This window comes from Tympanuchus pallidicinctus, unplaced genomic scaffold (assembly GCF_026119805.1).
Source record: "Tympanuchus pallidicinctus isolate F22 unplaced genomic scaffold, pur_lepc_1.0 scaffold11, whole genome shotgun sequence".
NCBI classification, from domain to species: domain Eukaryota; kingdom Metazoa; phylum Chordata; class Aves; order Galliformes; family Phasianidae; genus Tympanuchus; species Tympanuchus pallidicinctus.
The window spans coordinates 20,922,411-20,943,874 of record NW_026294627.1 but is presented as its reverse complement, the minus strand read 5'-3'; the positions used below and the strand labels follow the sequence as shown (position 1 = coordinate 20,943,874).

General features: G+C 37.5%; 1 protein-coding gene across 11 annotated transcripts in view; it reads right to left on the bottom strand.

Annotated features, from left to right (window-relative positions):
• NBEA (neurobeachin) overlaps positions 1 to 21,464 on the bottom strand; it is a 457,907-nt gene that overhangs the window by 20,477 nt on the left and 415,966 nt on the right. For 4 of the 11 annotated variants that reach the window (XM_052670989.1, XM_052670991.1, XM_052670996.1 and 1 more), the window contains 5 exons: positions 8,516 to 8,578; positions 8,105 to 8,194; positions 6,369 to 6,561; positions 3,094 to 3,165; positions 161 to 316 (listed from right to left, as the gene is read on the bottom strand). In XM_052670989.1, the coding sequence (XP_052526949.1) occupies positions 161 to 316; positions 3,094 to 3,165; positions 6,369 to 6,561; positions 8,105 to 8,194; positions 8,516 to 8,578 (574 nt within the window). The remainder of the gene's footprint in view (positions 1 to 160; positions 317 to 3,093; positions 3,166 to 6,368; positions 6,562 to 8,104; positions 8,195 to 8,515; positions 8,579 to 21,464) is intronic. The other 7 variants (XM_052670998.1, XM_052670993.1, XM_052670997.1 and 4 more) reach the window with 3 other exon arrangements.

Genomic DNA, 21,464 nt, shown 5'->3' with positions numbered 1-21,464 from the left:
AGTGTTTCATAATTTATTGAAGAGTATTAAATATAGGTATTAAATGTATATATATGGGTGTAGGTATAAATGTAAATATAAGAGGTATTAAACGTAGTTGTATTAAGACAGCAGCCCACTTTGTGACCTAGGGAGACACAGTTGGTTGTACTTAGGTCACCTGTTTCTGTAGAATAAACTCGAAAACTCTTGTCCCAGAAACCACAGATAAGAATGTAGCGATTATCTGCTGTGACCACGAAACAATGTGCATTGATCTGAATGCTCTGATCCACCAGGTCTGTGATCTGCCGCTTGTTCACACCGGAGTTATTGGCTGTAACAAAATGCAAACCATTTTTATAAGTAAGCCATTCCAACATCTTCCTGTCATCCTCTTACAAGGGAAAATGAATACATTTAACTTTCAATGAACTGTGAATTTGTTGTTGAGTAAGCATTCTGAATATGAACATTTAGAGCTGTCTATATGGGTGTCAGAAATAAAAAAATATTGTGAGATTCCTGGTTACTCTTTGAATAAGACAAAAGATTTTACAGGAGATGACAATTTCTCATAAACTGCCTGATGCACTGCATAATATGTGGCAATATTTTACCCTATATTCTCTGCTGAAGAACTCTTCAAAAACAAATTGAATTTCAGGAACATAATGGAAGTCAACGCTAATAGTACCACAGATTCAGTTCTTGCTGATTGGTACCTCTGCTACAGAAAATATCACAGGTTGTGTTGTGTGACCCCTACGTCCTCTATACTTTCTGATTCTTAAATGGATTAAAGACAAAAATAAGGATTCAACCAATTACTATAATTATTAGAATCATAGAATCGTAGAACCATCAAGGTTGGGAAAGTTCTCTAAGATCACGTAGTCCAACTATCCAACTGTCCAGCCACCACCAGTATTGTCCACTAACCATGTTCCCTAAGTACCACCTCCACACATTTCTTGAACACTTGCAGGGATGGTGACTCCACCATCTCTTTGGGTGGCCTCTTCCAATGCCTGACCACACTTTTGGAGAAAATGCTTCTCCTAATACCCAAGGTGGCCCTGGTGGAACTTGAAGCAATTACCTCATGCATTACCTCTTCTTCTACTGCTGTTACCTGCGAGAAGAGGCCAATCTCCACTTCATCTCAGTCTCTTTTCAGGCAGTTTTGGGGAGCAATAACGTCTCCCTGAGTCTCCTCCATACTGAACAGTCCTAGCTCCCTCGTCCACTTCCCATAAGACTTGTCCTCCATACCCTTCATAGCTTCGTCACCCTCCTCTGGATACACTCCAAGTCCTTCATGTCTTTCTTGTAGTGCGGGGCCCAAAACTAAACACAGGCCATAAGGAATAGTATTCACACCATAGGCAATACTTGGAAATTCCCTCAGAGGGAAAAGGAATGATTACTACTGAAGCCAACCATCCCATATGTCAAATGGAGCAGTTAAGAAGGAATGTGAGTCATTAACTAACTTGCTCTTGACTTCCCATTGCATTAGAGGCAGGATTTAGCAATTCAGTAAAGGTGTATTCTCACCTAGTATTAATATTCTAACACTTTGGTATACAAGCTATTTACCTGCACTTCATCTGTTCCCACTGTAGAGACATCGCTTCAAATAGCATGTCATCTCACACTGAAATAGCTGTCTCAGAACTATACAATTCCAGAGGACAGTTTCACTTCTGACAGTAGCTATAGAGGAAATCTTTACAACTAACTTCCAATGACTGAAGCTAGCTGAGATCACAGAATCATATAATTATAGAATTGTTCAGGTTGGAAAAGATCATCAAGTCCAACCACAACCTAACCGTACTACCCTAACTCTAACAACTCTCCGTTAAATCGTGTCCTTGAGCACCACATCCAAATGTTAAACTCAGGGAGAACAAAACTCACCACATCCAAAGCACCACATTCAAACTCACTCAGAGAGAATGTGTCCATAGGAACATGACTTATTGCACATAATGCTCTGAAATTTCTTTTGTCCCCATTTTTGATTATTCTACTTAAATTTCTCACAACTGCATGAAATAAGAGACTTAACAAAAATGTCCACTAATTTAAAATTCCTTATACATGTTAATACCAGGTTTACGTATGTTTCAAGAATACAAATGTAAATCACCAGAGACTCTATGGCCATCCAATGAAATATAACAAATTACTCAGATTTTCAGAACAGGTGGGCACAATAGTAATTTGCCAGCTTTTGAGAGGAAAATCTAACAAAAACACTGTCTTTATATGAGAAAACGAAGCATATAGAGTGATAAAATTAACTCTCCTGAGATATTTGTACACAAATCTTTCGATCACAAATACTGACAACTAACTTTTCATTTACAGATGTTTAAAAAACTTTTATTTTTTTCTCAGTGGTCCTTCAAAATTTGCTCTAAGAACCATCCCTACCCACAACTTCTGACTCAAAACTGCACCTATTACAAAAATTTACAAAGACAAAGCAAACAGTTTCAATTAAAGAGAAATACCATCAACTATAAGCACGGGGTCACAACCTTTATTAATAGCACTCTAATAATTTCAGCTGGTACTTATTTTTAAATAGTCAACTTCTAAAAATATTTTTAGATTTGTAGTACAACAATTGTTGTAGATTAGTAGTACAACAATTTAAAATGCAATAATTGGGCTATTAATTTAATTTAATTTAATCCCTACTAAGAAAATCCCAATCATAAATTAATGAAACGAATTTACATTAACTGCTGTACAGAGTCTGTATGAAACTAAAAACCGTGAGCTCTGCCAGACCCTCACGTTTTATTTTATTAATGTGACCTGATAAGAGAACAGAATTATAAATACGGACTGACAATGTAGCTGACTTAATTAGTTGTTTCTTAAATACCAATTGCTGATGATGATGACAAATAACACTTGCAGCATTCAGATCCATTCAGCATCAATAGGTAATGCTTTTTATTTTCTAGGACTGACAAAAATAAATATTTTCCTATGTTCTATGTTAAAAAAAGCATAGCATACAAATACATCTTAATCAACAATTTTTGAAAATGCCATTTTCAAATATATTTCTATGTTTTTATCTTGACATACCGATCAATGGATCCATTTCAATTGGAAGATGATGGGCTTGATCCAAAGAATATCCTGGGGCTCCTCGAAGGCCTAAATGTGAAAGGAAAATAAAGAACATAGGAACCTTGTTATCTGATATTTTTTCTATGATTTTTCTAGGTTTAAAACTACTGTGAAATTACTATATCCAAATAATACTTCTTACTATTTCTTGTTCTATGAGTCTTCAAATATTTCTTCCTCTCTGCTATAGAAATACAGACTTCTTTACTCTTTGGTTATGAAACAGAAATAATAACTGTATGAATGCTACTGAAATCTCTGTGGAGAAACTTGGGCCTTTGTGTGGATTTATCTAGAATATTTTGCAGGGAAATTGAAGGCCACAGTAAATTTATCATAATCATTCCTATCTTCAGCAGTCCTTTAGATGTTCTAATTTGCAGCAAGGACTGAATATTTAGTAATATATGCTTTCAGGCCTTTATAGCATTGCTTTGGCTCTTCTGAAGACCCTTCCCATTGTGTGAGTCACAATAGTCCGTGAAGAAAAGAAATTTTTTTGTCTAGAACTGCCATGTTGCACAAGAATATCTTCCATAAGAGGAGATATAAAGTTCTTGAGAACAAACTCGGAGCAAACTGATGATTGAGACTGGCGTGCTCTTGCAGCTCGGAAAGCAAATGGTAATCTGGGCTTCATCAGAAGAGGGGTGACCAGAAGGGACAGGGAGGTGATTGTCCCCCTCTACTCTGCTCTTGTGAGGCCCCATCTGGAATGCTGTGTCCAGGTCTGGAGCCCCCAGTACAAGAAAGGCAGGGAGCTGTTGGAGAGGGTCCAGAGGAGGACCACGAAGATGATCAGGGGACTGGAGCACCTCCCCTACGAAGACAGGCTGAGGGAGCTGGGCTTGTTCAGCCTGGAGGGTGACCTCACTGCAGCCTTTCAATATCTATTGGGAGCCTAGAAACAGGAAGAGAATCAACTCTTTGAAAGGGGTTGATAACTGCAGGACATGGGGAAATGGTTATAAGTTGAGGAAGGGGAGATTTAGGTCAGACATCAGGGGGAAATTCTTTACAGAGAGAGTGGTGAGGTGCTGGCACAGGCTGCCCAGAGAGGTTGTGGATGCCCCATCCCTGGAGGTGTTCAAGGCCAGGTTGGATGGGGCCCTGGGCAGCCTGGTCTAGTATTAAATGGGGAGGTTGGTGGCCCTGCATGTGGCAAGGGGTTGGAGATTCATGATCCTTGAGGTCCCTTCCAACCTTGGCCATTCTGTGATTCTGTGATTCTGTGTTCCTTAGCCTACTGTGGATTTGTTCATATTTCTAACTCTTTTGTTTTATGTTATACATTGGGAACACTCCACTAACAATCTCTGTATTCAGTCATAATTGCTATTTTCTACTGTTGCAATGGGTGACTTGAGAAGACGAAACAAAACTTCAGGATACTATTGTTTTAGTGACTTTGACTCCTTCACAGAAAAGTATATGTAGGAATTTTGGTTTTCCCTCACGTGACCATGTAGTAAGAAAATAAATAGAAAAGTACTAAATGAGCCTTCTCATAAGGAAGTGTCTAGAATGTTGATAATTGCAGAGTACTTAGGCAGCATCCCTGAAAAAATATAGGGGAATCAATTACAGATCAGACAAATATTGTTAATAAAAAAAAATTAAAATACTAGTGGGCAGCTTCTGTATCTCTGAATCATTTTTGATACTTAGTTCTTTCCTTGAGGACAATTATGTAAAGAAATTACTATTTTTTTCCTTAATTTTTCATTTTAAAGAAATGGGCAAAACATGTTTACATCTGATGCCATTGCACCTGTTGGAGCATCAAAAATTCAAATTTTGTGAAAGGCAACCAGGTGTCCTGTTCTGTTCTATTTCAGTTGTATTCTATAAACCAACACACAGAGTTTCTAAAAAAAAAATAGGAACCTTCTGATTATGTGTGAAATTTTAATATTCATGCTAACATTATTTAGCTGTCAGAATAAAATTCCAATTACAGCTTCTCTTACTACTCAAGAATTCAGTGTGGTATTAACTTTTCTCACTGATAGTTCCTCTAAATGCATGCCCGTAAGGGAATTCCCATTCAGTCCTCTAATTATGACTTTTAACACAAGTCTTTGGTTAGCCTTGTGCAAAAAAGATGGGATCTACTTCACTTGACTTATTTACTGAGGAGATGTCTATAGTTAAGGCAGTGAAACCTCTAATTAATCTAGAGTTGCTTTACTTCTACTGGAAGGAGACTTCTTAACTCAAATTCACTATTTCATCTCCTGAAGGGCCTACTTCTGTCCAGGGAGTCCTCCTATGCTGTAAAGAGGGGATGGATTTTTCTTTTTTGCTCAGTCCTGACAAAGCTTCAGATTCAGCAACTGAGTCACACTCTCAAACGTGAGGCAACTTCTTGTTTTTTCCAGGTGGTAAGACACATTCAAAAATTTCCATATGTTGCAGCATGAGGGCCATCAGAGCAGAAAGACACCTTCATTCCTGAGTGGGGCTGCAGTTTGTGGTCCACCACATTTTCAGCAATGCACAGGACAATCTGTGTACTTGCAAGGCCGGATGAGGAATCAAAGCACCATAGAATCACAGGATGGCTTAGGTTGGAAGGTACCTTAAATCCCACCCAGTTCCAGCCTTCCTGCAATGGGCAGGGTTGCCACTCAGGTTACCCAAGGGCCCCAGGGATGGGGAGGAGACAGGAGAGTCCTAGTGGCAATGGAGAAGTGAGCAAGGACAGGAAAGGAAACGTGGCCTGACCCCACTAAATGGGCTTTTGATTTCATTCAGTTTGAGACAGAATGAGGAAAATTCTGTTCAGAACAATCCTGCCTTCAGTTTGCTTTCCGTCCCACATTACCACACTGTGACCCAGAGGAAGGCCTGAAAGCTCTCACAAGCAATAGACAGTGATGCATGCCAGTACATTTTTCTGAAGCCTGGAACATATTGATATAGATTGTGTCAAGAACAGCAGCGTGCCCCTGAAAATTATTATATCAAAGTCTGATCTTGATGTAACTACAAATCGACTGGCTGCCATGGGAATGTGCTGCTCTTATGGAGAGTGTTTCTAGGGATGACAGCAGAGTAAACAGAAGCTTTGAATATTTGACAGAAACCAGAATAACTGTACGTTTGCTATGTATTTGTACACACGCAAGTGAGTGAGATTAACTCATATCTACCTATCTCCACTCAAAATTAAAAGCCATGCTGTTAAGATCTTCAGTTTTGAAAGAAATCCAGCTGTGAGGACCTACCTACTGTGTTGTGCCACCGATTGACAGCAAAGAGCCTGCTGCAGGTGACGGTCACCACGGCAGGAATTGTCAGGTGGGGCAGCGTGTTGGCTGCCACGTGTGTGACCGGAGAGTTTGATGGGAACTTCAGCACCATTATGACATCCTGCTGCATCTGATCTTTAAACATGAGGGGGCTCTGTGGAAGGAAACACTGTTGAGTAGAAAGGAGAAGAGAGCAGAAGAAAACAGAAGGGATAACACAATTAGTGAGGAGGTCTGAGGGAAAACGAGGTTAAAAAGAGCAGGCAAACACGTGCACATACAGGGAAAACAATGCTACCTGTGCATCTACACTAGTGACAGAGGAGAGCAAGATCAGAAGCTAATATTGGATCATTACATGAGGACAAGTAGAGAATAGGAATGGCAAGGGTCCACCAGGTTATCATTACAGGGTACATAATGATTGCTAGCATTAATTAATACACAATAAAATGCAAAATGATACAGCAGTTAGTATCCATACAATAGAGATATGAGTAAAATAAAAGAATCCATTTGTAATTGCTACAAGTTATAATGGCTGAAAACAAGGAACTTTAAGAGGAACTCAAAATTTCAGATTTAGATTTTTTCAGATATTTGATTTTTCTTAATGAATGCTTGATTGATGTTAATGAATGATATGAAATACATCACTTCTAAACAACAGGAGACATTTTAATTCTGTGCAAAGCATTTACTTATTACTCATAAGCAATTATAAATCAGTTCAGTGATTCTACAGGTGACACAGGTAATTTTTCACAAACAGCAGCGGTTTTACCACATGAGATTATATAATGTACTCTTCTTAATGTTACTTTTTTCAACCAGTGCTATAACAAATATGTTTATTTTTAGAAGTTCAAATAATCCTTTCCTTTTGAATATAACTTTAAATATAAGTGTAAAATATAAATGACATTTATTATCGATACCTTAAGAATATAAAATATATGTTTAACGTCTACACAGTACTTGTAACAACATAGCTGGCATTTCCAGACCAATTCCCATTTTCATAGTGTGCAACCAGAAAAAGTTAATTCCTTGTGAACAGATGAAAATAATGAAATTACTGTATGCATTACTCTTAATTTACAAAGCTTAGAGGAAAAAATATAGCTCTAAGCATTTAATCAAAGGCACTGAGTAACACAGAGATCTGTCTCATTCTGTCTTGCTATTTTGTATAATTTTTTGCAAGAAGCACAAAGAAGAACATATTGGGAATGAATTTTGATGTTCAAATTGAAATTAGAAAGAAGTATAAATTGTATTCTCCCAGGGGAACAGAAAGGAGGATTCCAGCACGATTTGAACTATATTGTTTCATTTCTGGCAAGCAGGCATTGTCCATATATCACCCGCTAACAAAGTTTCCTTCAAAAATAAATGAATAAATAAATAACAACAGACTCACTGCAAGAAGAGCCCGGAGTCATTCCCATTACTTGCAGAAATAAGAATCTAAACATGTATTTATGAAGTGCATATTTATGAAGAAAGAGCCTTTTTATGCAATATTATGCAGGAAAAGCCAGGACTACAGAAAGTTAAGGCTAGTCAAATTCCACCTTGCTCTGCCACACTGTGTACAGCTGTATGGGCAGCGGAGGGCATTAAAGCGTTCCTTAAAGGGATACTTGATGACCTATAAAGAAGCCTCCGATTCAAAGGCAATGAATTCCCCACCAGCAGCTATGTCTCACCAGGTGCATGGCAGAGCTCCGCGGCGGATGGGGCTCAATGAGCAACTGCGATGGCGTCTGCCCGAAGTTCTGGATCTGCGCCTCCATGGCCTGCGGGGAAGGCAGAGGGACTGTCAGGAGCAATATGCGTCAAGGAGAGAGGTCAACACACTCAGTGACAGTGCAGGCACATCCCAAGTCAGCCATGAAAAAAGTCCAGAAAATTCACCCGGTGCTCTCCTCCCAGGCTGCAGACTCAGCCAAGTGTTAGTATTTTGTAGACAAGCTCTGCTTCTCCTTTCAAGCATGCTTCAGTTACTCAACTAACCAGGCTCATTTCCAGTAACTGGCGTTATATGTGAAAATGTTAACCTGTGAGGACATGCAGTTCAGGTCTCGAGAGCTTTGTTGCTCTAAAAAGAACACATATACCTTAATAAATTCCCTTGTAAGGAGGAAAGTATGAGGATCTCTAATAAAATAAGCCTCTGGAATCTTAAATGGGGGGGAAAAAAGCAAACTGAGAAACAACATTCAAGTATAAAATACAATAACAACATAATAATTATTATTTCAATAACAACACTAGCAGGTTAAAACAAAAAAATGCCAGAAACAAATCTTGCCAGGCGCATTCATACTACTGTAAAAATCTTTCCAAGTTGCATTCATTCTCCAAGTATTTTGTGCCTAATTCTATTGCAACCTTTTTTGTGGGCTTTCAGACTTCACAGTTTTGTAAAGAAAACTTATCCATTTCAATTTATTCCATGAGGCATCAGCTTACTTTCAAAATAAATACAGAGTAACTCAATAAAGAGTAGAGCAAGTCCAACTGTGATGCTTTCGCTATTGAAACAGTTCATTTAAACACAAATATATTTAGGATACATCCTTAAAAACTTTGGCAAAAGATCGCTCCTTGTAAGATCAATAGAGTTCAAGAACTTTTATTTTTCAAACAAGTACTATTTTATTTGATCCTTTAAAATCAAGAACAAAGAACTCATCAAAAGCTAAACTGGTGGATTTTGAAATGCTCTTTGTATGTACTTACATACGTACTGTACTCTGCACTACTGACCCTCAATATTTTTCTTGTGAGCTTTATGAATTTTTCATTTGCTACTGTACGCAAAATATGAAAAAATACTAAAAACATGACTAACTTGGTAAATTCTGTTACTTCTATCAAACTCAAAAAGGTAAGAAGCACATTAAATACTTCATTTACAGAAGAATCCTTTCAATCAACGTATTTCATTGTTCCTACAAGCTAGTCTGCACATTCCTGCAGTCCACAGCACAGAAGCCAGAACAGATGTTAGAGATTTCCTGACACTTCACAGCGTCCACCACTTTTGATGATCTAGACTGATCGGTAATTTAATAAAATACTGCTAACAAAAGAAGAAACTGAATGCAAAGTCTGGTAAAGAAGCTGAAGGACTTCCATGGTTTGTAGCCTAACACACTGGATGATGTGTTTACACCAGTACAGGGAATTTCTTCCTTGTTGACTAGTTGAAGTCAGGCTTTAGGCTGCTTTCTGGGGAACTGGTATGTTTCTTTGTTTTTATTAACAACATTTGCTGATGAATTAAAATCATGGACTGACTATATACAAAACCAATGTGTTTGTGTGGACATATGTGTGTATGTTTGTACACATCTATACAGTAGTAACATACAAACAGTCTCCCTTTACATGCTGTGTAAAAACTGTCACTCATGCAGACACTTTTTTTACAGGAATATTAAATTCAGTTTGAATCAAAGTAGTATTTTCCATTACATTCAGTACTCTGTAACTGATTTTCTAAGTTTTATTGTAATAGAATTATAGCTGCCTGTGGATTTTGGTTTCAAAATGATGACGACTAATATCAGCAACACCAGGCGCTGCATGATACATGTTCCCACACAGATCTGCCAATAATATTTTGAGAAAAGTAATTTCCTTTTTTTTTTTTTTCCAAATAATTATCAAGGTTATTCGTTTAATTTTTGAAGGAATTATGTGATGAAATAAGAGTGTGAATTATATTTGGCAGCAACTCTTGAACAAAACCCAGATCTTTCCCTACCACCCTTTAAGTGATCCCATAAATGATACTTCTGTCCTCTCACAGGCACACTGAAATGAATTATTAATTTTTTTTAAGTACAGCCTGATTCTAATTTACACATGTACTTTCGTGTTGTCCAGTGTCGGCAAATTCTGATTTTGGGGCTATCCATTCTGCATACATAACTCTGTGGGCTTTGCCTCCCAGCCGAGGTGGATTTATGATGTTAGCAGGGGAAAAGAAAGAGGAACAGAAAAAAATAATAAACCAGCAGGAATTTTTTAGATGGATGCTTCAATCACAACTGTCAAAAGTAACTGTTACTTTACAGTTGAAGATGTCCTGGCAAATATTCACATACCTATTTATATGCTCATGTTTTAAAACATAAATGAATCACAGAATCACAGAATGGCCAGGGTTGGAAGGGACCTCAAGGATCATGAATCTCCAACCCCCCTGCCACATGCAGGGCCACCCATCCTCCCCATTTAATACTAGACCAGGCTGCCAGGGCTCCATCCAACCTGGCCTTGAACACCTTCAGGGACAGGGCATCCACAACCTCTCTGGGCAGCCTGTTCCAGTACCTCACCACTACCTGGGTAAAGAATTTCCCCTGATGTCTGACCTAAATCTCCCCTTCCTCAACTTAAAACCATTTCCCCTCATCCTACACATATCAACCTTTTCAAAGAGTTGATTCCCCTCCCCTCTGTAGGCTCCCTTTAGGTACTGAAAGGCTGCAATGAGGTCACCCCACAGCCTTCTTTTCTCCAGGCTGAACAAGCCCAGCTCCCTCAGCCTGTCTTCATAGGGGAGGTGCTCCAGTCCAGTGATCACCCTAGTAGCCCTCCTCTGGACCCTCTCCAACAGCTCCCTGTCTTTTTTGTACTGCGGGCTCCACACTTGGATGCAGTATTCCAGATGGGGCTTCACAAGAGCAGAGTAGAGGGGGACAATCACCTCCCTCTCCCTGCTGACCACCCCTCTTTTGATGGACCCCAGGACACCATTTGCCCTCTGAGCCGCAAGAGCACTCTGTTGGCTCATATTAACTTTTTCATCTATCAGGACCCCCAGGTCCTTCTCCACAGGACTGAATGCCAAATCCTTCCTTCCATACTCAGAACAAGTGCAGAACCAAGACTGACAATGAGGAAACATTGAATGCTTTTGCTACCTTGCACTTTCAAGGACAACTCTCACTCTCCAACTCTCTGATCAGTAATGCTATCCTTTTCTTTCAAAAGTACCATTTGTAAAACTGGGAACTCTTGGATGCTTAAAGAAAGCGAACGATGCTTCTTTAAAGACACTGATGGCACAGCAATGCTCCACAGATGCACAGCTAGAACTGCTAATCCTCTCTAAATTTCAAAACACATGAAAAGGACAGAGAAACCTTGTTAAAACTTACACAGAAGATAACCATAAGCACACAGAGATAAGGGACTGGCCCAAGGGCATTCCTAATGCCGCGTGTTATCAGATCATGACATGGAACTAAAAGGTATAGAGCAGATCTGTGAATAACAGTGTAAGGCATTGATTTATTTACCAGAAAACTACAGTTGTATGTGAAATAAATCTGAAACCTTAAGATACACCACAGCTTTTCTTGAACTTTAAATCATAAAATTTCTGATACATTTATTTTAAAAATTTTGGTCTAATTAATCAATTACTTTTCTCCCATCAGATCTTGAGTAACATATTCAAAGTGCTGCACAGCTCCCTAAAACACATATTCTGGTTAATTTAACATGTATTTTAATAAAACTATTTTTTTCTCTCATTTCACCTTCAAATGTCTTTTGTGTACAAACAACATAAGCTTGGAATTTAGTGGCTGCCAGATTTAATGCTTTTGAAACAGTAAAGTGGCAACTATACTAGTTTCCACTTTCTTAATAAGGTGTTGCAGGAAAGCTATTTAGTGAGCTGATTTGAGATTCCCTACTGTTTTTAATACACATAAAATGAGATTTGTACTGCAGACACTTCAGGGAGTAGCTGTTAGGATATGATCATATTGCAGAAAGATAAAATGGGCCTCAGTCTATTGATAACCATAAGTCCGAACAAGGAAACCAAAACATCTGCAAACTTGCTGACAATTCAAAGATTAAAATAATTATATATATATATATCATACATCCTAATTTATGATAGCAAGCAAAACATCGCTTCATAGCACTTAATATCAGTCATTTAAAAATAATACATAGAAATTTGTATTCTATGCTTATGTACAATTTTGAGTAGGAAATCAATAATAAAAAAAAATCACCCAGTCTAATGAAAAACATTTTTCTTAGTTACAGTGAGTAATATCCCAAACATGTTTTGCTCAAAGGAAAGAAGTTATTGGGTTCCAGTTTTTATGCTTAATGGCAAACTGCACATTCACAGGGATAGTGGGACACTCCGCAGCTTGGAGGAACGAAGAGATGTCTGTTTTGTTCTCACAGCAGCCCACCAAGTTATTTGTCTCTACTTAAGAATGCAGATTGAAAGAAATATAAATCAAGTGTGTCATTAAATAAGCAATCAGTTCCTTCAGGTTCAAAAATACTATTTCTTAGCAGGCAAAGACTCCAATAACAATCAGCATGACCCAGCAGGAGCGCAGCTGCAGAGTGAAAGGGTTGGCTGTAAGCACTACATACAATAACTGTGCCCAGTGCAGGGTCTTCCTACCAGTTTAGCTCCATGTGCGCTGCAGACCCCAGAAGAGAAACAGCTGGTTTAGGGGCAGCCCTGGAGCACAATTTACAAGCTCTAGATGAAAATATGAGAATGGATATGTATGGAAACATCATAAAAGTGAAGGTTTTGTTTGCTCTTTGGCACACATGCACAAAATGGTAAGCCATAATGCAGTCTATTTTTAACATATTGTTTCTCCAAAAAGAGTTCTCAAAAATGCAAGCAAAATCATGACGGAAGGTATTAACAAAAAGGGCTCTCTCACCTGCTAACACTCCTTTGCTGCATGGTAATCACAGAGCACAAGATGGATGAAAGTGGGAGTGCTTTTAGTCAGAGTCACGTAGGATGAGAAGAAAGAAACTCCTAAAACCAGACTGCACTGCAGATAGTAAGACAACACTTCTATGTGAAGTGGCTTTGTTTTGCTCATTTCACTGATTGCAACTGTAACAAGTCACACATTCAAAAATATATACTGAGTTTATGCTTTTGTTCCTTTTTTGTGATGTTCCTTTGTTAATTTCCATAATCCTTGCTCATTTTGCTCCCTCCGTGTACAAGTGTCAGGTTTTTCTCAAAACATTTTCCCTGTGCATGGGGACAGAGCACAGGGAAGAACTAAAATCTATATTCATTTGAGAAATATGCACCACAGCCATATTCATCCATATTTGCCTTTCCTGAAAGTTTCTTTCATTTCTGCATTGAAGTGAACACAGACATTCTAACGTGCTCCCCTGCTCATGCAGCCAGCACGCTCAGCAGCCCCAAGCACTTCTTTCCAGTGAATGTGATTGACAGTCCTTTGGTGGGTAGCATAAGCAGCTTGCAAATGTTATTGTTTTGTACTAGTCGTTTGAGATACTGCTTTTTTATTTGCATCTACAGCTGTTAAACGGCATCAATATCTTCAGGACTTTTGGTAAGTTAGGTTAAGAGTATTGATTTCCATTTTATTACAGTGTGCTCTGAGGAAAGAAGCGCTGTAGTTTAAAGACAAGCAATGACTCAACCAGTCTGCAGGCTTTGATACAGTGGGTTATTTAATCAAGATACTCGAGGGACTGAAAGATGGGCACAGAAATGGATTTTCTCTGCAGGTCACTACTTTATTAATTTAACAGTGGAGAGGGGCAACCTTAAGCTCCTTCCCCACACAGGAGGTATCTCACTGGATCCAATGTGCAATTAAAAGGCTCCATAGTAGAAGAGCAATAGCTTGGAGCGAAGCTTCAGCTCCTTCCTAGTCAGCCCAACCCTGAGCTCTTTCTCATTCCACTACGATTGCAAACAGAAATGCAAAATGAAGGAGAATGTATTTCCCATCCCCTTTACAGGCATCAGTTCATCCCTAACCTTATTTGTTTCTTGGAGCACTGACTTTTAGCTTTCATATTTATCTAATTAAAGTACTTGTGTACTTTAAGTAACTATGGTATCTATTTCTTCACTCTTTTATTTTTATAGTTCTCCAGTTCTTATCCCTGGCAGTTCACTATGCCTTTCATGGCACATAAATCTTTAAACACCCTCCCAGTTTAAGTAGACACTTAGTTAAAGGCATTGCAAACAAGAAAAAAAAGTGACTACATCTCACAAACAGAAACAGGAAAGGTGAAGCAAAAATATTGCTACGCCCCAGCCAGGGCAGGTTTGGGTAAGAGCGTCCCTGATTCTTTCAGGCACCTTCTCAAGTGCAAGCCAGTGTCTCTGAAGTTCCTGCACATCTGAGCACAAAAACTTGCTTTTCCTCTCCAGCAGTTGCCATTCTCTCGAAAGATGTGGAAATCTTCCTTACACTGAAAAGCAGCAAAATTGCCTCTTTCCTTCCTACCTATGAAGAAAGGAAAAAACAACTTTTCTACAATTTCTATCTTTCCCTTGTGTCTTGTATCTTTCCAACTTTGCCTGGAACAATAGAGTTTACCACTGCTATAATGAAATTCTCTCATTAAATTACACTAAGAACTACAGCAAACTCTATTATGCTCTGAAGTGAACAGTTTTAACTCCCAATTCCTCTGACAAGGTCAATGTTGTTACAGGGGTTTCTTGGGACACTGCTCTGTTCATCACTTCCTTTTTATAGTTGTGATAATTTATAAAACTGTGGGTTCTGCTCCCAGCTGATGGCAATTTTGCTGCCTTTCCTTCCCTGCTGTTTGGCTGCATACAAGGCAGACAGGGAGAATCCCTTTGCTTGTAAAATTACTGCTGTGCAAAACTCTGAATATCAGCTGGAACTAAAGAAAGTCATTTATTTTTTATAATCATGTGTACATTTTCATCCAAAAATATTTTAATTTCTTTCTCTTTTATATAACAAATTTTCTTATCATTCTCGTTCTATGCCATATTTTTCTCCAGTTGACAATCATATTTCTTACAGTCATGTTTATAATAATTCCTATCCCATTCAGATTGGTAACATTTACTGAAACTCTTTGTGTGTTCATTGATGTCATGCCAAATGAAATCATTGCTCTGTCATCATTCTCCCAAATCTGTATTAAGTTTATAGAAGAAAACGCTGGTTTCTTTGATCATTATTAAGCTGCTGAGTACAACACATTACAAAAGATTTTACTGCTAAGTTACTTTTGTGAGAGACGTAACAGCATGATACAGTAATTCATGATACAGTAAGTCATGAACACTTACAGATTTGAAACCCGGTCAGTCACAGGATTGTTTTTTACTTTTTAGATGACTATTAATTGTCCTAAAATCATTGTCATACTGTTATGTAATGGACAGCCTCAGAAACAAGGACTTCTCTTGATCTGACAAGCAATTTTATCTTTTCTGAAGACATCCTCTCATCAATTTAAAAACAAGAACTCTTATTGGTTTTAGATAGCAAATATTTATGGTCACTGAAATAATTTCTTATCCCTTAAATTGTAACCTATATGACAAAACACTTCTATATTTTCCTTGCTATTCATCAGACACCAACAGTTACAGTTACATTCAAAAGGCTGCATGGACAGAAGCTCTCTGTGATTTGTTGGTTAAAATGCCAACCTAGATGATCTTTCCCATCTGGTGCTTAAGTCTACGGAACAAGCTTCTCTTTGACATCTTGATTCCGCAATGCAAATTACTAAATCATACACCTTCAACATAAAATTTCTCTGTTGATATTATTACTTTGTGTTTCTCCTTTATGCATCACAACATGCAGAACTGCAGATGTATCCTATCTAGTATTTGCAAACCTCAACCAAATCAGTTCTACCCTTCTCTGTGCCTCCTCTCATATCAATCCTATTACTAATGGACACTCCTCACACTTAGCTCTTTCCAAGATCTTGCTCAGAACATCAACTTTTATTCCAGCCAAACTGTTACTTTCATTTTTTTCTGAGCTTGATTCATCAATTTCAAGTTTCAAGAAATTGTTATTTCCAAAGGTCCTCCTCAAGCTACCCTTTTTTCTTTCTTCCTTTCTTTCTTTCTCCCTTCCTCCCTCCCTCCCTTCCCTCTCTTTCTTTCTTTTGTTCTATCTTTCCTTCCTTCCTTCTTTCCTTCTTTCCTTCCTTCCTTCCCTCCCCTCCCCTTTCCGTTCCTTTCCTTCCATTACTCTCTCATGTTTGTCCTACTTCCTAATTTTTTCCTTCAAGCCAAGCATTCTCTTTCCTCTGCCTAATGACATACTTCAACTAATTTCTTTTTCACTTTTTTTTTTTCATGTGAAAGATAACCCAGTATACTGAAATCTTAATTTATTTTTAGACCTCTGGAATGGAAAAATTATATTTTTTCAAGCAGAGTAAATTTATGACATCAACATTCTTTTCTGAGTGGCTACTAGAATTCCAAACACATTGTCTCCAGCAATGAAAAGTCATTTCAATTCTGTCTAAAGCAGATATTTTTTTTTTACATTTCCTTGAGTAAGAAATAAAAGAAAATCCTCTGATTTTTTAAAGCTAACTTCTTTTTTGACTGGAACCACTACAGATTTCCAAAGCCTAAAAAAGAGGAAGTAAAGGAATAAAAAAAATTATATGAAAACTGTCATTAGCGTCCCTTTAGTTGGCAGTCACTAAAATTTACAGGCATTCTAAAAAAAAAAAAAACAAAAAAAAAAAACAACAACCACTTCTGCTGTCTGGGATGCTTCAATTGTTTCCACATGTGAAAAGCAGTGAGTAGCAGCCAGAAAGCCTGAAGTTTCAGTTGTGCCAGGCTAAAAATTGTCATCGATACTTTTAAAAACACCGTCCACTGAATTTAGAGCTCTGCTAAAATTTACCAATCAAAAGTACTTAAAATAAAGGTGTTGTGTGTGTAGAAATGCCTTACTGTATTAACTAATGCCTCAGCCAATTTACTAATGAAAATACAGTTCCAATTGTCAAGATTAAAAAAAATCTCATAAAGCTCTGGAAGGTTGCAAACATCATTTCTCTGCATTAACAACCATACCAAGAGTTCTGTGGACCTACGGAAATTCCTTCACAGCTTCTTCAAGGTCCCCAGGTACCACATTAGTAACATTTTCCCTCTGTCCCTCCTTCTGCCAAACAATCCAAATGTCCTTTCTGTCTTGTCTTCCTCTTTCATTTTTTATGTATTCCTACTGGACTTTCATCTCAATCTCTCATCCCCTCCACCAGTAGGCAGGAGTTTTGTAAATGTCCATCATCCCAAGCAATTCTATTTCCCCTCCTTTATTCTCCATCTTACTTTTTTCTTCAGACATTATGAGAAGCTGCTCACCCTGGCTTAGTCAGTTAAACACTAGGGCATATTCAGGGCTTCATTCTAGAGGGAAATATACATGCCTACATACATACATACATACCTATATATATATATATATATATATAATTTAGAAATAGTAAAAAAATTCAAATTCAAGCATTACTGATGAATCACCACTTACACTAATCAGAAGGCTGAATTGAAAGCAGAAGCTATTTATTCTGTGGCAGTGAGGACAATGTTATTTATAACTGTTCCCACAGTAATAAAGCTCCAGTTACTCTTTGAGAGTAGAAATGCTACAAAACAGAGTTAATACTTGTAAAAATCTTTCATTATTTTTCCATTTCATTGAGACAGAGGAAAGAGTAAACTTCTACTGTTCACGAAGATCTTTGGGGAAAGAAACATGAAGCCCTGTCTGGACAAACAGCAAACCTGAGTATCTTGGTCCTTATTCTGCTGCTTTGTCTGGAAAGTGGAAGCAGCCATTGTGATTTCTACTCAGCTCTCAACATTCAATGCATCAAGCAAAAAAGAAACCAGTGCTATTCTGAGGAAACTGGGAGTGTGAACATACCTGAAGGACCCTTGATTTTCAACTGCTATGATCAAATGGCTCTTAATTCTGCTGCTTAGGGAAGGTCACAAGAGCAGAAAGAGCCCAGCTGTGCCAGCACCTGTGCAGTTGCCAGAACAAAGGGAAGGACTACCTGGGTTGGGAATAAAAACACAAGTACCACAGACTTTTTAAGTGCGTTAGGGAATAATTGGGAGTGGAGCCAAGGAAGTAGCACTGGGCTGCTTCCCGTGGTTTTCAGGGAGTCTGATGTCATCTGAATAGCACTCTGCCTCCTATGCATTTGTAAAATTTTACTGTATGCTATTAGAAGGGAGGAATTATTGGGGACCTCATCAGGTTTAATTCTATTTATTAGTTGCCCTTGCTGTTGGCTTTAAGACATACTGCATGTTTTTAATTGTCATTTTTAAGGAGCGCAGAGGCCCTTGAGCATAGGCATCCTATCGTAAAAATGCAACAGTAATATCAGCAGGAGGCTTCATTAAAACTTTGAAATTTCATCCACTCTTTTCTAATTAATTTTTTTCTTGGCGGCTAAGAGCTTCAACAGTGCATTCCTACAGCTGGTTCTAACTACTTATTTATTTATTTATTTATTTTAAAAGATGAAATATGAGCTTTAAAAAATCAGTTAAACTTTTTAAAATCTAAAATAAATGTGTGTAAAGCCTCTGCACAAGTTTATTTATTGAGAAGGGGGTGATTTTTAAAACAAAATAAAGATTCTTAAATTCCTCTACATTGTCTTTCATTTTTTCTCTTCATTAACTGATATTACACCTGTTTTAAGAATTTTTTTTTTTCATTTTTTGCTGACTTTTCTTCCACTTTGATTACATTTTTCTCCTTAGTGTGGTCCACTGTATTAAGAAAGGCTCACATGTTTTCATTAATAATAATCTTTCTTTCAAATTTTATTAATTACTATATGTTTATACATTTTCTGCGAAGTTCTGAGAAAATTTGCAATATAAGAACTAAAAAAGGAGCATGAATATTTAGGTCAGGGCTTAGTTTTTGGGATTTGGTCTAAACGACATTCAGCTGACTTTGGCTGTAGGTTGCAGGTTGTAATAGGGGTATAAATCTATAAATGGAAGGTGCTCAGCACATCTTTTGAATGCATTTTTTCACCTACTGAATGACTTTGGTTTATGTAAGTCAGCAGAGGATCAAGTATCCAATTTTCCAGACAGCAAGGCTAGAACAGCAAAAAACTCCAAAGAGTTAAATTGCATATACTGAATAAGGTATCAATTTTAAAAACAAATTCCTAGATAAAGTATTGATTTTTCAAAAATTTCAGAGCAAAAAAAGATAGAATGATTCAGGGTGGAAGTTAATGTAATTGTAAGAGGTACAGACTGACACAGAGTTATCGACAAAATACTCAGGTTCTTATTATTCTCATGGCTACCTACACAAAGGTAACATAGCAGATCAAGATATACAGATGGAAAAGTCTTGGGTTTTCTACACACCGTGCTTTCTGACAATGCATTGCCAATTTTATTTTGAAATTACTCATCCAATGAGGTTTCTACAATTGTTCATATGAGATTTGTGCAGCCTGCAGATCTTAAAAAACTTTTGCCATTAAGCCTGACTTCCCCTGAACTTGATCATCTAAGTGCTAAACTGATATCAGATCAAATAATATCTCTCTCTCAGCTGGCATGAGCCCATAAACCACTCATCTCTGTCCTCTCATCACTGGAATGCTCTTCTCTGAACTCTCTCAAATATTTCTGGTGAACCAGCATATAGAATAACATATTACATTCAAGGGGAAGGCCTTCTGAAATCTTGCAATAATAAAAGAGGGAAGGGCACTTGATCATTAAAGAATGCATTTTGGCTGTGCCTTTATTCCTTCTGGTTCACTATTGACATAGAACATGATCACTGAAGACTTTTTTAATGCTTGGAATGCAGAACAGACTTAGCAAGGCAATGTACCTACTATACATATTTTATTCTTGCTTAGTTTTTTTATCTCAAATTTGTGGGAAAAAAAATGTAATGAACATAGTATTTTTTACCTTATGAATAATTACTGTATGTACTGAACAGAAAGCAGAAGCTCTGATTTCCACATATCCTGCCTTCTTCCCACCCTAGGAAGGTGCCCTTATGTTTGCAAAGCACATATTTCTTACAGCAAATTCAGTGGTTATGATGTTTCCAAACATCTGCCAGCTGTCAGTTTATCCACCACAGGACACAAGAACTATCTCAGAGAACAGGAAAACCACAGGAAAGAGACTGACAGAGAAGTAGGTACAAACTGAAAGGTGTCATATAGTATTCGTGAAGCTTTGGTGTATATTAGAACTTCAGTTTTGAAATAGGTTCTACTGTTAAATTTAAAGTAAATGTTCTCAGTTGTTTTCAGGGCTTGGTTTATAAAGAAATAATTCTGTTTGGAGTATTTCCCAGCACACATTCTTCAAAACTTCACTTTGTTTTTGACATTAATTGAAAACAATAATATAGATATACTGTACACAGGCTTCAAAATGGCATTAAAGAGGCACATTATCAATATGTTTAAAGCATTTAGAAAGCTCAGCTTTGCATCTTTCTAAATGAATGACTAGATGCTCAGACTGAGTATTATCTGTTTCAATAAACTCGTGTGTGTGAAATGCTTTGAATAATAGTTAATTTATGCTGAGGTAATGACAGGGTAATATAACTGAAATCTGTGCTAATAGGCAAAAAGAAGCCCCTTCAAGCTATTTCTCTTACAATCACTCTATCTCTTTTGCTCCCTGTCTCTCTCACATAAAATATTACTTTGGGTGTATGTTAAAATGTTTGCTGCTAATTTTAAAGACAAATAATTGGTACCTGTCATCCATATGGAGAAAAACAAAATAACCAAACAATAAAGAGGAAATGATCATAAACAAGAGGTCTATTTTTCATACTTTTGCAGTAAAAGAGACTGATAATGGCTACGGGCTATGGATTTTTTTATATGGGCAAAACACTTAAATTGATCTGAGTAAAAGTCCAGGATGTTATGAATAGAAATGTACAGAAATAAGTAAACTGCATTAGAAATGGTCAGAAAATTATTCCAAATAATACTCAGAGATTGAGACGTCTCCTGGGCTACGAGTCATTCACAAAGTCATCCTAGTATTTCTTTGATGAATGATTTATCTGCAATATTTTTTAAACTGATCAGATGAAGACTTGTCAGCTAAATAAGTCAGTTATCTGTAGTTCTTTGGTTTGAACGGCTGGAGCATGGTTTACCTTACATGTTGTGTGAAGGTGCTTAGTTCTGTCT